Consider the following 16,625-nt stretch of genomic DNA (forward strand, 5'->3'; position numbering starts at 1 on the left):
GGCGTGATGACGTGACACTCAACTCCTCCTCCCACGGCCATCGAGCTGCCGTCCATTACAGTATATTGTGAAAAAAGAGGTTCCAGTTATGACCGTTACGCTTTGAATTTCGAAATGAAACCTGCCCAACTTTTGTAAGTAAGCTGTAAGGAATGAGCCTGCCAAATTTCAGCCTTCCACCTACACAGGAAGTTGGAGAATTAGTGATGAGTGAGTGAGTCAGTCAGTGAGTGAGTGAATCAGTCAGTGAGGGCTTTGCCTTTTATTATTATAGATATATTTATATATATATATTAAGTGACCCTTGAGCATTTCATTTCATTGATTAAAACACAAAGTGACATTGTTGTCACTGCTTTTCAGAAAACAGATGTTTGGAAAAAATATTATTTATTTACAAAATCATCCCAATAAATCTAAAATTCCATAAAAACTCCCTCATCATTCCCCTGTCTGTAACCAAAATATTCTGACAAACTCTTAGCTATATGAAAGAGTTTGTGCCTGATATTTAGCTCTGTTTTCCAATATACCTCTAGACTTTACATTTCAAAAAGGGCCTTGTTTTATGGTTCATATACAGCTTAACTACTTTTATATGTATCAATACATACAAGCCAAACTTTGGGTTCTGTAGAAAGATTAGGCAATAAGCAAAGGCTGCGAGATTTAAAAAAAAAAAAAAAAAAGATCTTCAGGGAGTGTGTGGCATCAAACACATTGTCCCAATGCTCAATTTAATGTAAAAGACTTTGCTTTACTGTTAGTTCAGTTATTAATTTGGTTCAACTGGAAAAATCTTATACCACTTATTTCACATTGGCTTGGGAATGCTCTTTATTACCTTCAGCAAAATATATTCATAAAGGATTAAACTAACTACTTTAAATATTAAAGCAGCCTGTCTTTGATACAGCAGCATATTACTCTCCCCCCAGTGCAGTCAAACTATTATTTTACTTATTTATTTTTATACATAAAAGCAACACTGAAAGGTGAATATTTAGCATAAAACACAAAAATTAAAAAGGGACAATTATAAATGTAATCAAAAGGTCCTATAAACCACTGTATTGCTCTAAAATCTCAATTTGTGAAAAAAAGATGCAGAATAATTTAATGTTAAGGTAGCATTCAAAGAAAGAAAAACACAGCAAAGTAAAACAGTTCACAAAATTAACATGTAATTGATAAATAAGCACTAATTAACATGAATGATACTATATTAATGTAAAAAGCAATAAACTGAAAAATATACCACTACATGGAATATGTGATGAAGGAAGCACTGAAACTTTCAGCCATATTAAAACATATAAACAGACACAAGGTCAGATGTAAGAAACCCCCTCTCATTATAATGTTGCCCATCTCAGGACACATTTACAGCCTAATTTACGGCTCGTAAAGAAACCATTATAGGTGAATTCTCTGATATGAAAAAAGAACAACACAATAGTTTAGTTTATACTTCACTTTTCCTCTTAACTTTCCAAAGTAGTATTTTTTCATTTTTGATAATTTAAAGATGGCAGACAAATAATGAATATAGTAATAACAATTCACAACCTATTTCTTAAATTTAAGCAACCTAAAAGACTTAAATATTTATCTGTTGGAAAAAAAAAACACAACACCACAAGAAAAACACTGGCATAAATTTTTTCTCTAAGAGGATAATTTATTTTACCTTTCATCATTTTTCCTTCCCTTGACAGGGCTGGCTGAGCGCGACCGTCTACCTCTGCTCCTGCTATGAGACCTTCTCCTGTCACGACTGCGAGACCTTCGTCGTTCACGACTCCTAGAGCGTCTAAAAAGCAAAGGTGAAAATGCTTAAAAGAAGTGCTATATCTTTAATTTAATATTATTTTTTGTATCAGTAAGGTGCTGCTGGAGTATGTTAATTTCCCCTTGGGATTAATAAAGTATCTATCTATATTTATTTATTAACTCTTTTAGGGCTAATTTTTTTTTGTTTCTTTTCTCCCAGGGCTGAATTTTTTTCCAAAAACTAACATTTTTTAAAAAAGAACACAAAGCAATTGTTTAACATATCAAATCAACAAAAAATATTTACTTTTGACAAATGTTACTGTCTTGCATGTTGTATGAGCCTGAATTCTCTATGTGTTGTTTTGATGCCTATTTTTCAATTGTCTGTTGCTGCATTTTCTAACATATATTGTTAGTGTGTACTGTAGAGAGACAAGTCACCCATTTGCCATCGTGCCATGCCACTGCCACCAAGTTTTCTGCCTGCATGAAAACCGTATTGTCACCTCTTTTCATCTTCTGAAACTTTATGAACTTTATGTATGGCATTATAGCCTGGCTCACCCCATGGGATTTGCTTCTGTTTATTACAGAAGTGAATAAAACTTTGCAGCAGCACGTACCTAAGCCACCAGGGGACAAAACACGTTTGGACCAATGCTCCCTGAAGTTATCTCACCAGTTCTGTCCCATCTCTATTTGTAATGCCACAGTGCGCTTCATCTCGTCTTTCGTTGTGGGTTTCCACTTTGAATAACGAGAATGCGATGCAAACGCAGCCCGCGATTCAAAAAAAATCTCTGCCTACCTGTTTGTCTCGTCTGACAGTAGCTGAAAAGCAGCATCAGGAGAGAGCAGCCTGAAGTACAGCAGCTGGTGATCTGTCGTGTCCAAAAGCAAGCCATGCCGTCTTGTAAACTCCGGTAGCCATATCGGCTCTCAACGGATCAATGCATGTGTATTTATCCCATGCGAATCTTGCCGTAGACGCATCGGCTGCGCGAAGGCACTCAACTGGCAGCAGATCCGCTCGCGCGGCATCGGCTGGTGTCTGATCAGCTGATGCCTGCTTCTAACTCTCTTGCTCGATCTCCTGATCACTGCCAATAAAGTCCGATTCTGAAAAATCAAGAGTCCGACTCTGCGGTAATGCGCAAAACAACGTCTGCCAAGTGTTTTCTTTTCTGCACTTGCTTCGCTGCCTTTTCACATGTCGGTGCCATCTTGCCATTGTTTACATTTCGCAACTCACGCACACGCAATGTTTATTTGCCGAGTCAACGAGTCTAGCATTCCTCCAAGCACAGAGGGAATGCCTGTGACGTGACGGTGAGATTTGTCGCCATTAACAGCTGATTGTCGCCCTTTATCCCTGGATGTCGACTTTTGTCGACATTCGCCTTCAACCCCTCCTGTCGACAAAAGTCGACATCCGCCCTAAAAGAGTTAATAAAAATGTGTGCTCTGAAAACGTGGATTTCATGACTAACTTGATTAAGCCTGCCTAGTGCATAAGCAAAACAAAATTATAACAACCACACAGAATTATATTTGGTATCAAAACAATTCTCATTAAAAATATATATATATATTTTTGATAATTAATTAATGAAGTTTTTGATGTCAGTGTCCTGTTTGAAACATTTTCATTCTTTTCAGATTATTTGTTTTGTAAAGTAATTTCTGTATGTTTTTTAGATAAATAGCTAAGCAGTAATATTCTAGTATTCTACAGAGGGAGATGTCAACAGAAGGTACTGTCTGCTTTATCTTCCGATTGACATCATCAAAAAAATCACTTTTTAAACATAGCTTTCAAAAATATAGCAACAGACCTTAAAATAAATGCAATTTAAAATGTTTGATATTACAATAAATATCAGCTAAGGCTGGGCAATATATTGAATTTTTGATTGATTTGATATTTAAAAAATCTCAATATTGTAACATTCAGGTCTTTTACTTTATAAAAACTTCAGAATGGTATGTAAAATCTGCAGAATCTCCAGTGATCTTTCTAAGTGTGACTACATCAACGCCGCCCATGATCCCTGTAGGAAAAACAATGCTCTGTGGATCAGAAGAGAAAGAGTTTATAACAGGCAGGGTTTACTTCTGCTGTTTGCAAATGTTATACTTTTACCTGGGAAGACAGTTCAAACAGTACAACATTTAAAGATAAAATATGTTGCTGCACTTAAAGAGGTTATCCAGGCACGTGCATTGAATGCTATGTGCCCTCCTCTCTCCCCTGAAAAATGGCTTACTCTAAACAATGTTTAACTATGTGTTTGCTGTATCAGTGCATACTTTTAGGCCAGACAAGCAAAAGGAGTATAATGCTGCAGCAAAATACACTTTTGACTACTTAACTTGCAAGCTAAAATTCTGTCCGTGGAAAGACAACTACACCAACCAGTAATTCACACCACACTTGATGTTAGACATCTGCACGATGCAGCCTTTGTGAGAAATATTCAGTGTTTGTATATGGGGTAAACTGCATTACCGGTCATTTTAGTTTCATTTTTTAACATGTGAACTGAATTTCCATTTACAATAGATATTCAACACTTACCACATTTGTTTTAAGTTAACAATTATAAATGCATTGTCCTGTGGCCTCATGTATAATGCCGTGCGCAGAATTTACATTAAACATGGTGTATGGATAAAACAAGAAACAAACGTACGTACACACAAAAAAAATTCAGATTCATAAAACTGAACGTAAACAGTCCCAATCAACGTGAAATTTAATGCACATGCACAATCCTACAGCCCCACCCCAACTCCGCCCAGAACTTTGCCTATTTGAATATGCTAATCAATATAAATAGTACCTTCTGCTCAGTGTTTTGTTAAAAGACAAAGGCAACAGCATGTGTAAAAAAGAAGAAGTTCAGTGAATGTGAAATGGAGGTCCTGCTCAGTGAAGTAAAGGCAAGGAGAAACTTACTATTTGGTAGCTTAAGCAATGGTATAAGCAACAAAAGGAAATTGATGGAGTACCACAGTGTGGCGGAGGCAATCAAAAGTTCAAGTTCAGAAAGTCGCACAGTGCTCGAAATAAAAAAAAAAAAAAAAAGTGGTCAGATATCAAAATCAACATGAAAACATAAGTCACAGCCCACTGCCTGAATGTCAACACCACTGGAGGAGGTGGTGGAATTCCAGGGCTCACACCCATTTAAGCAGCAAGTTGTTGCAAATTTTTGGCAAGATACAGTGGAACCTCTAGATACGAGTTTAATTCGTTCCAGAACTGAGCTTGTATAGCGAATTTCTCGTATCTAGAACAAACTTCCCCATTGAAAATAATGGAAATCCAGTTAATCCGTTCTGCACCCCAAATATATTAACATAAAAATCAATTTTCCTAACAAATAACACTGATAAATTATATATACTGTAGTCTACCTTTAATAAATAACACTGGTAAATAATATAACTGATTATTAAAAGAATCAAAACAGGTGTCCAAAGTGCAGTAGAGCATTCAATAAATCTTTAAATAAATAATCCTTAAAACAGTTGTGAAGTGGAGGTTTAAAATACACAAGAATAACAATCCTTTAACACGAGGTTAAAACGTCAAAAGGATGCCGTCTTTAAAAAACAGATGACAATCGCCGGTGCTTCTTCTCTGTTAGCGTCTCACCTGCGGGCTCTGCAACAGGCGAGACACTCTTAATGCAGCTGACCTTCTCTACACCGTCCTGCTTCAGCTGTTTGGCTCACCTGTTCAGCTACACGCGAGCCTGCACTCGCCTGCCTGCCTTCTCTCTCTCTCTCTCTCTCTTTTCTTTTACTTTTTCTCCCCCTTAACCGACTCGCGCTTCTCTATATATGCGGGGAGGACATGGCAGCTGCAGCCCATCAGCCACAGGAACAATCATGGATGTGGGCAGTTTCCCACCTGTGCACTTAAGTGAGAAACGCAGACACCGCAGATCGCGGCTCGCAACTGCTACCACGCCCCCTTGCTAAGCCGCGAGCTATACCCACAGCCTGGCTCGTGGCTCGTTACGCGAACCAATGCTCGTATTTAGAGCTGAATTTTTCGCTAATACTTTCCTCGTATTTTGAATTTCTCGTATACAGAGGTGCTCGTATCTCGAGGTTCCACTGTACTAACATATCTAGCCCCAACATTAATTAGACGCATTTTTGCATTACTTATAATTTTTACAATAAGAGAGTGGAAATCCTTTCTATTTACATAAGAGAGAAAAGCCAAGCAAAATGACACCTTTTATTGACTAACTAGAAAGATTACAATATGCAAGCTTTCGAGGCAACTCGGGCCCCTTCTTCAGGCAAGTATCTTGGCAAGTATAATGGCTAACACGGTACAACACCCTAGTACTATTTACATAAGCAAATTCATTCTCTGAAGGCACCTTTATAGCAATGTGTGTGCAGTTTTCCAATTACATTTGGAAAACCGAACATTACTGCAAATTGCGCTTTGATGTTTGCCAGTTCAACCTCACTATAAACAAAATATTATATCTGGACGACAAGCACATAATACCATTCCATACAGCTGGGACTGAGATATGCCAGATTGGTCATACAGTTCATGTTGAAAAGCTCCTGTGGCTAAAAAGCTGACAGAAAATTGCAAAAGAGCACGTAGAACACAATTCCTCTAAGTCTTTACAAAATGGAGCAGAAACGTGCAAACGCATGGTCTGAGGCTGCTGTGAAAATGTGCATGGTATTACGCCAAGTTTAGTTTTTATACATTTCGATGCGAGTATGAAAACGGGCTTAAGCAATATTTTTGTGCATATGTACCGTTTACACATGACTAGAAAAATAACCACGCTTTGCAGCAGAGAAGTAGTGTATTAAAGAAGTTATGAAAAGAAAACATTTTAAAAATAACACAACATGATTGTCAATGTAATTGATTTGTTACTGTTATGAGTGTTGCTGTCATCAATGATTTGATTATCATTATTTCTTTCAATCAGGTTCGTATTTGGAGGACGTGTTGTGTTCAAGTTACATTAGGCGTTTGTCAACTGTTGTAAAGATACAACAGGTTTCATTGATAAACGTGAATCCAAGATGTTTAACAGGCATTCCAGGTTGTCCAAAGGTGTAAAATATTTCCCCATTTATATACACTTGAAAGCGACAACAATTCTGCAGCAGCTATCAGTTCACATGCAGAAGCATAGGTTGAGAGCTTAAGCATTTCACTGCTATAGTGGTCCTGCGTAGTATAATTGTCTCCTGTACCATTATCATATCTATCAGTCCACACCTTGAACCTGTCTTGAAGCAGTGGAGTAAAGAAGAAGGGAGCAGTGAGCATGATAAACAGCTGAAGAAAGTAAGGAACCAAGTGAGGAGGCACATGAGTGCAGGATGTTGTTAATGTATATAGGCAGGAAGCCAACCACCTGGTAGGTGCGCGGACAGCGGCTGTGCGGATAATGGAAGGGGGACCGGGGGCAGCCCTTGTGTGCCTCTGCTGTGAAATAGATCGTCTGTTAATGGAAATAAGGAATGAAACCGCCAAACGGAGAGGTCAGTTCCGAAAGTTCTTTACAGCATAATGGTGAGAACCGCCAAAAAGACGTTATTTTTTAAAGTTCGTTACGGGGCACGGCACAAAATGAAACATACTTAACGTTTGTAAGTACAGTGTAAAGGATGAGCATAGGAAAGTTGGGCTTCCTATGTATATTGGAAGTTGCAGAAATAGTGAGGAGGGTTTTCCCCTATCTATATACAACATTCTGTTACAACAAACTCCCAGGGACCTAAAAAATATTTCTTTGTTCGAAAATTTTGTTGCAATGAGATTCTGTATTTGTTGCTATAGTGCTTTCTTTAACTTGCGTCCAGGCGTTTGCAATCATTTCAATACCTTCTTTCGCGTTAATTTTAATCTCCTCCTGCCTACAAGTTATGCTGATGAGAATTTTTCTCAGCATTTCCTTGTGATGATACACTTTCAGGGTGCGAATGATGCCCAAACCCAATAACTGAAGCACTGCTGTGCAATTGGGTGGAAGGAATTCAATGCGAACATTATCTAAATGTGGAAGCATGTCATGGGCAGCACAGTTATCAATCAGAAGCCGAATCATCCTTTTTTATCTTCATATTGTGAGGTTTCTGAACTCTTTTGAGACCCCCCCCAAAAACGGGAACAACACGCTGAAATGCGTCCTGAAGCGCGATTGCAGCATCTGTGGAAGATGCAGTGAAGCGCCACAGAAACAAATCATAAAAGATCGGGGTCGCGCTATAAGTCCCTGTCTTGCACCCCAAAGCACGAGGCTGAGTCTCAGTACTTTAGCAAACCAGTTTCATTCAGCTTGAAATAGGAACGGCACAGTTATTTATTGTAGCGGGATCTGCCACTCTGCTATACACAGACGCAGCAGTCAGGCAGGGTCGTGCAGGTCAGTGATCAAGTAATCCTGTTATCTGCATTAACAATTTACGTGCTCCTAACCTTGCATCACCCATCGAGATCTTTTCTGTTTACTTTGGTGGAGAGACGCAGCATACCTATGAGCCTGGTATTGCCCCGTACAGACGCGGAGATCGCACTTTGGGACGCTCTTCGGCTTGCTGTCTAGTTGGGAGAGGTCCCAAGTGAGTTTAGAAACCTGACATTTTCTTGATCGAGTGCCGCATTAATAGGAATGTTTCTTGAACGAGCATCACTGAACCACATAGAAACTGCTTTTTTGACGTCTTCAAATGCAGCAGTACAAATATATTTGCAACCCGAGATTTTTCTTCTTTTTTTGTTCTGTCTTTCAAGAAAGTTGACAGTGTTGATGGCAAAACTCCGAATTCACTGGCAACGTCTTTTTTCTTTTTGCCGCAATCGAGAGCTGCAAAAAATGAATAAGTATTAACTAATAACTAATATGAACTGTTATCTTTTTTTGTGTCTGCCATTTCTATAGGAGGGTGACAATGAGTTAAATTCCAATGGATGTTTTTCAAATGTTGACGAGCAATAAGCAAAAGGTATCACTGAAAACCACAGGAAACAAAAAAAGGCAAAAAACAGTACGAGGAAAGTTCAAAGAAAGAAATAAAAATTACAGTGTTTCTATTTGGGGATCATTGTGCACAACTGAGCTGCGGCCACAGAACTAACTGCTCTGTGGATGATCCATTCAGGCATTTCAAGGTCTTTTGTGCACTTCATTGTAATAAAAGTATCTGTTGAATGTACTTCGTAGTAACGAGATTTCAATAGACTCGTGTCATATGGGGAAGCTGTCGGGACCATAAACATACTTCATTGTAATGAAAATTTTGTTGTAAAGATATTCGTTTTAACGTAATTTTACCTGTATACAGTTTAAGGGGTACACCCGTCCCCCACCCTTGGGTGCTGCAATAGGACATGAAACATACCTAACTTTTGTACATACACTGCAAGGAATGAGCACGCGAAATTTCAGCTTCCCACCTATATGGAAAGTGGGAGAATTAGTGATGAGTCAGTGAGGGCTTTGCCTTTTTTAAATATAGATGCACATGGTGATCTTTGAATATCTAAGATTAATGGAGGAAGTCAAATATAAAACCATATTATTTTGTGAGCAGAGATTATTAGATTAGAAAAGCTTTATTCATCCCATGGGGAAATTCAGATTCAAATTATTAAAAGGAAAATAAAATATACATTAATGAAATAAAAATCTGTGATTTTATAATGCCAGATTTTAATAAGATGTTACTTCACTGTTTATTTATATCGAAAATAAATGCAAAACTACAGCTTACCATAGTTGAAACAGCTCCACGTCCAACGAAATATCACCTCCCTACCAAGAATTTCAAGCACCCCTTACAGACTCATACCTGGCACTAGGTGTGTAGAGTACCTATGTATACTACTGATGATCCAATCAATCACCTGCTAATCTTAATCGGCCAATCTTCACTACAAAAGGCTATCAATGAATGGTAAATTGGCCATTACAAAGACCAATTTTTTTTTTTTGGGTCCACCGTTTTTAAAGCTTTATACTAATTTAGTTGTAGAGCTCCTTTGTATGAGGTTTTACAGTAGCTGAGCCGCGATGCTTTTTTTTTTTTTTTTTTTTAAACAGTAAACTTCCCGTAAACAGAGAGCAGTAAGGCAGACTTCACCACAAAGAGAGAAGACCAGAACATTAGCCTTTACGGAAAGGAGAGTGGAATAATAAACTGACAAAAAGGTATCAGAGGAGTTGTACTTTCCATTAAACAAATGGAAAGAAAAGCTACTTTAATGAATTCAGACCTTTCTATTTTATCCTTTAATTTTAAAAAACGGACACTCCCTGTTTGAGATTGGATAGTGAGACAGATAGTGTTAAGTACAGCAGCTCACATTTTCAATTGGAAAAAGAAGAGCTAAAGAAGAATTTAAAATTGCTGCTTAGCATACAATAGGCTTGCTAGGGATGTACCAAGAATCAATATCTCAAAAGTAATTCAGTACCAAAGTTTATAAAACATAATACCATTTTTTTACAGTATCTGTAGTACCAAGAAAGTTGGTTCTGCACTCACACACGACTGCAAGTAGCCAAATTACTCCAGAAGGTAAAAACGTGATAAAAACGGAATAAAACTACTTATCAAAATGGATCACAGTGTTGATGATACACCACCACATCAACACATGTCTGAAAGAAAATAAAAAGGTCTTGTCAAGAATTACTTCAAAAACAGATGTGTGTGCTGTAAGAGCGAAATAACATTACCAATCAAATCAATCGCTGATTTGTATGATCACACATTTGTAATAGAATATGAAAAGATAACAAGATTAATATCTAAGTACATAGCCCCAGTGAGCAAACACAGGATTTGCATTCATTCTCTGATTGTAAATAGCACTTCTACAGTTCTCCATCAGTCCAAGCAACTGTGCATTTTCTAACAGGTGTATACAGTTCAGGGTCATACTGGAGTGCGACTCATACACATCCACTATTCGGCTTATAGGACAGATGGATATGGGAGGACTGCCAGCACAAAAAAAAAAAAAGTTGTAGGAAGTAAGATTCACACAAAGTGGCTATTTCACTTGTTTACATTACCAATGACACAAGTTGCTCCATTTGTTAACACCAGAATAAAATGTATTTAGTGTTTCAATGCTATGAAGGAAAAGGCACGTATCTCTTTATTAATACCATGTATACTGTGTTAACAGAGACATGTAATTGCTGAAACATGCAGTTAGAAGGATAAGCAAAACAGCACATTTCATTGTTAAATACGAATCTGCAAACACTGAATAAGTTTCAGTCGTTTGGTTTTTGAAGGCAAACTACTGTTGATTAGTACAATCGGTAAGTAAAAGCACGCGTAATATAATGTATATAAATGGAACATTGAAGAATGTAATGCTGTCTCACAGTTATAAATGTATTGAGTACAAGTAACAACAGCCCATGTAACTTTCAAGTTCGGGATTTGTACACAGGCATAAGCAATAACAAAAATTTGATCACTCACAAGATTAATATAAAAACTGAAATGTTAGATTTCACACAGGAAGCTTTAAAGTTGGGACTAATGTTTAAAAAAAAAAAACATTTGGAAAATTAAAGCATCGTGAATTTCTGACATTTAAAATTTGAACTAATTTGATTCATCCATTAAATATTATCATTAGTAATATTTTTAACCAGATTCACACAATTCAGATATAAAGCTTACAATAGAAAATGTTAGGAACCTAACCGATTTTTATCTCTGACAAACCAACTGCTTTGGTAACAACATGTTTTTCAACAGTTTGTTTAAATGGAAATATCTGGAATTATCTTGGAGTTCACTAATTTAACAGTACATATAATAATTGAAATTTGACACTTAACATGGATTTAGCAGTTTTCATTTACTAGACTGAAAATGTCAGACAATAACTTTAGAATGTGCACATCCCAAGACAAGTCAGATAGTTCAGGATATATCATTCTTTATAGACCCTATACTGAAATTCTCGTAAGATTATAACCCCATGTTGCTACAATGGGCAGAAATCCACATCTCTGCTACACAGCAATGTTCAAGCCTTGCATTGCATGTTGGAATTTATGAATGCCAATATTAGTTTACTTAAACATACCAGTATTTTAAAGTTGTTGTTAGTGTTAGTATTTATATATTTTTTATTGTATGACAACATTCCATACAAATAGATCAATTTTACAAGAATAGGATTGAAAAGAAATCAACCCCCACCCCTGAGAAAGAGAGCATGGGCAGCATAATAAAACTTAAACTTAGTAAAAATAAGTAAATAGATAAATTAATAAGTGAATATAGATAAAAGAAGAGAAAAAAAGAAAAAAGAGAATAGGGAGAATCTGCAAAATGGAAGTACTTTAATAAAAAGTCACTGAATGAAATTTCTGTTTTTGCTGTGGTATCAAAAGGGATTAAGTATTGTAAATTTCACTGGTAGGCCTATTGGTTTACAATACAAACATTCTGTTATCTTGAAATCTCTAAGGCTTGCTAGCTTAACAGTAAAATTTGTCTATTTGTAAAATTGTTAAGTATGTCAGCCTTGTACATTATCTATATTATCTTATAAACATTTTAAAGTTTTGCACTGTGTTTATTATTTTTTTGTTTGTGTCATACCAGGTTTTGGGTTCTGTATTGAAAATGTATATATAAATGTGTATAATGGTTTTGATTTTCAATCTATAACCGGTTTTTAGAACATAACGAGAAATACTGAGTATTGCATTTTAGATCAAAATAATCTCAATATCAATTAAATTTTATATTTTAATTCATCACCCAGTATTACATCAGCATGTGTACAAAAGAGCTTTTGGTGTCCATGAAAAGTTTAAATGAACCAAAAGGACAATTTTCTGCCCTGCACTATTTGGAAACAGTCAAATATGATTTTATAATATTTAAATAGTTTCAATTAGCTATACTTTACTAGGTTTACTAAATATTCCTTCACATACACAGTATAAGCAAACACAAGAAAAAAAATGTAATCAGCATTTCCAGGTAAAATTATCGATTTCATCTAAATAAAGAGAAAAGCCAAGCAAAATGACACCTTTTATTGGCTAACTAAAAAGCCAATAAAAGGTGTCATTTTGCTTGGCTTTTCGCTACATTCATAATGGCTAACACGGTACAACACCCTAGGACTATCTAAATAAAGCAAAAAATTTTAAAACCCTAAAATAATACTTCTGCTAAGGTGCAGAACAATATGAACTTTTTTGTTGATTTACCATGGAAAATGACTAACCTGACACGCTTGCGGTCCCGAGACCTGGACCTCCTCCTGTCTCTGCTGCGTGAGCGCTCTCTTCTTCTGTCTCGATCTTTGCTCCGAGAGCGTGCACGATCATCACGCTTGGAGCGTTTGTCTGGGGATCTACTACCTGAGCGGCCCCTTGAGGCAGAACGTTTTCGATAATGTCTGCAAAAGACAGTTGAATCACATGTAAAGAAGAGTTATTAAAATTATATTTTTACCAACTCCAAAAAAGTTCCTAGAAATCCTTTAATAAACAAATCTTTTTTGAGGGAACATTTCATGCTCACCACATGTTGAAGCAGTCATACATCAGACCTGTAGTATATATTTCACATAGTCGGCACCAGGAACACTTGAGATCAGCTAACTTCATATTATTAAACAAAGAAAAAGGCCTCAGGGAACAAAGATGTTAGTGATAAGCATCGAGTTATTTTTTGATAAAACTGATTGACTGTGGTCTTTGTCAGAAAGTTAATAACCCAGCCACAGATGGGGCTTCTCTGACTAAGGCAAAGCTATACTCAGTGACCATCATCCGGACATAGGCGTTTTTCTTTTCCAGATGTCCCTGCACAGGGCAAGGGACATGGCAACATCTACAGACAAGTTTCTCCCGGTACTTCATCACCACTGAGGTTAATGTAATGGACTGATAGTCATTCAGGCAGGAAACAGCAGATTTCTTTGGCACAGGCATAATTGTGCTTTCCTTGAAACACTGTGTACATAAAAACAGGGACAAGCTGAAGACATCACTGTACACCCATGACAGCAGGGTAGCATATGACTTCAGGACACAGGATGGGATGCTGTTTGGGCTAGTGGCTTTGCAAGATTTAACACAACTAAAAGTTTTACTTATGTCGGTCTCTGTCACATGCAGGATGGCTTTGGCTATATTCACTCATTTGTTTTTTAACTCTCCAAACCCACATAGTACAATATGGTTGCAGGAGCCTATGACACCTGAAGCAAAGCTTACCCTTGATGAGATGCCAGTCTATCATAGGACACAAGAACTATACACCCAACCTACCTGATACAGAGCCACTGATCAACTTATAATATGCACATCTTTAAAATACAGCAAGATAACTGGAGAACATGAGGAAACTACACAACAGAGACAGTCACTGGGATGGTATTTGAATAAAGTATTTTAAAGCTGTGTGACAATAATGATAATTACTATACCACTAATAACACTTTAATTATTAATAACTATTTTCACTAATAATAACTATTTTAAACAAAGAAAAAAATGCAATGTATTAATCACCATCTAAAATGATGATCCCAACCCCAAATCAGCACACAAATAATTAGGAAAAATAAAATATTTTTTTACATTTGCATTATAACATTTAAATGTATCCACAATGCAACAGTTTCAGAGCAGCAGTAGTGCTGCTGCCTCACAGTAAGGAGACCTGGGTCCATGTATAGGGTCCTCCCTGCATGGAATGTACATGTTCTGCCTGTGTCCATAAGGGTTTCCTGAAAGTGCTTCAATTTCCTTCCACAGTCCAGGATTTTGTTCCTGCCTTACACACTATGCTTGCTGAGATGGGCAGCAGCCCCCTCAACCCGGCTCATGATTAAGCTGGCTTAAAAATGGTTTGGTGTAGTATGGCAACTGTTTCAGAGAGCTTTTCATTAATAACAAATAACTGTAAATATCACATGTACGAAGATAATATCTGGACTGTTATTCTGAATTTATGCGTGGTATTTGCCAGGCTGCTCTCCTGCATATGAAAGTCACCTCAGATAAAGGAGAGTTGGAATCATCAGATGGAAAGATTCTCGTCTCAGAATGAAAGGCCAGCACAGCACAGCATTCCACTATAGCAAACACAAGAGCGGGTAGGCGGCAGGTTAGCCGAGATCTCCAGGACTGTGACTATATATCTGACTGTGTTACAATTTTAATCTCCACCGTAGTCAAGTGATCACAGTTCATCAATTAATTAATGGACCGATATAGTTGTTTTCCATTTGTTTAATCCATTTCTACATTGCCGTTTGTGCTGTGACAAATATATTTACAGGTGCACCAGTTCTGTATTTAGTAGTTAGTATAATCAATAACTAATAATCGTTCACAGCGCTTTGCACCTGCAATCTGCGAAAATCGCTATACAAAAATAAGTTGTATTGAAACCCGAAAAGTAGCATTTCTTATCTCTAAATCTTGTGTCTCAGGCTAGCATATAAGAACTTTTATACATAAAATGCCTGTTTTCAGTAGTTATCCTTAATATGGATCTTGCCAGTTCATTCTGAATTCAATGTCATTATTATTACGATGATGTGATGTTTCCTAAGAATCGTGGTCGTAAATCAAAGCCAATAACACATTTTCTAAATAACTATCCATGTATGAAAAATCTTTCAAGTCTGTAGTTTCACAGTTATAAAATGTCTGAACATAATAACCTGCTAAAATCTTAACGCATCTTTAAACCTGGGAGTAACATACCAACACTGTAAAAGCATTTAGACAGTCAAATAGTTTAACACTCCTGTTTTCTACAAAAAAAAGCTACATTCACCAAGAGAACGTGGGTAGTTGTGTTACGGATGTTAAGAAAACTTCGATTTATGTAATACCGAGAAACAGAATCAAAAGTTGCCTCTTAAATGTGTATGTTTTAAAGTATCCTTCAACAAACAAATGCTTTTGAAGTCGAAACCCGACATTTTAATTAAATTTAGTAAAAAATAATGTTCATTCACCTAAAATTCTTTAAGCAAACAGAAACGCGTAAATCAAATAGTTTTAACAAACCACGTGCGTATTCTTTTTTTTTTTTTAATAGGGAGAAATGTATGGGCTAAAATGTTACTTTTCTCCTACAAAAAACACTTCAAACGTTCCAGTTGTTTACTTAGGCCTAATGGGCATTATTTACGTAACTGACAATTTAAAACGACGATGCGAAGTAACAGTAAGAAATAGAATTAGTATGTGTATTTAAATGTGCAGGTTTTCCATACCTGGACTCTCTTCCCATATTCACGTTCTATAAGAACGACACGAATCGACTATTTTCTATGTGTCTTAAATTAAACCGTAACCGCGGTCTTTGCGTTCAGGCACTATCCCACAATCCCTTGCGTGTTACAGTAAAGGACGCCATAGTTTGTCACAAGAGGGGCGCCTAAGCATGTCGTTGAACCAATGCGTATTAACCACAGTGCCTCTAGTGGGCTTTCTGGAACAACAATTTTATAACCGCGCAGCAGTGCTCCGACTTCTTTTCCAGGCAAACCAACATCATCCACTTGTAGAGCCGCACAGCCACAGCGCCGTACGGATTCCCTTCGTTCCTCTTTCTTAATCATTAACCAATTTCTACTGTTAATTTACTACGTTTTCCACTCATTTTAATTGTATTTGTTATTTAATACTCATCTGAATTGCTTCCTTTCTCCTTAAATGGCAGCCAAATAAAAATGAGATGTGAAGTGAATCAACAGATGACCTGCTAAGTTGGGGGACATAAACTCCAACCAATTCCACTCTACTCATTTTCATAATTAGAAGGTGACT

At 36.9% G+C, this 16,625-nt stretch overlaps 1 protein-coding gene across 1 annotated transcript in view; it reads right to left on the reverse strand.

Moving 5' to 3' along the window:
* Positions 1–16,235, reverse strand: part of ddx46 (DEAD (Asp-Glu-Ala-Asp) box polypeptide 46) — a 155,973-nt gene extending 139,738 nt beyond the window's left edge. Inside the window, exons 1-3 of the mRNA XM_028813700.2 lie at positions 16,070–16,235; positions 13,055–13,228; positions 1,691–1,813 (exon numbers count right to left, since the gene is read on the reverse strand). Coding sequence (XP_028669533.2) covers positions 1,691–1,813; positions 13,055–13,228; positions 16,070–16,086 — 314 coding nt within the window. The 5' untranslated portion in view covers positions 16,087–16,235. The remainder of the gene's footprint in view (positions 1–1,690; positions 1,814–13,054; positions 13,229–16,069) is intronic.
* Positions 16,236–16,625: the final 390 nt, after the last annotated feature.

The sequence above is a fragment of the Erpetoichthys calabaricus genome, chromosome 11 (genome assembly GCF_900747795.2).
Source record: "Erpetoichthys calabaricus chromosome 11, fErpCal1.3, whole genome shotgun sequence".
Classification (NCBI taxonomy): Eukaryota; Metazoa; Chordata; class Cladistia; order Polypteriformes; family Polypteridae; genus Erpetoichthys; species Erpetoichthys calabaricus.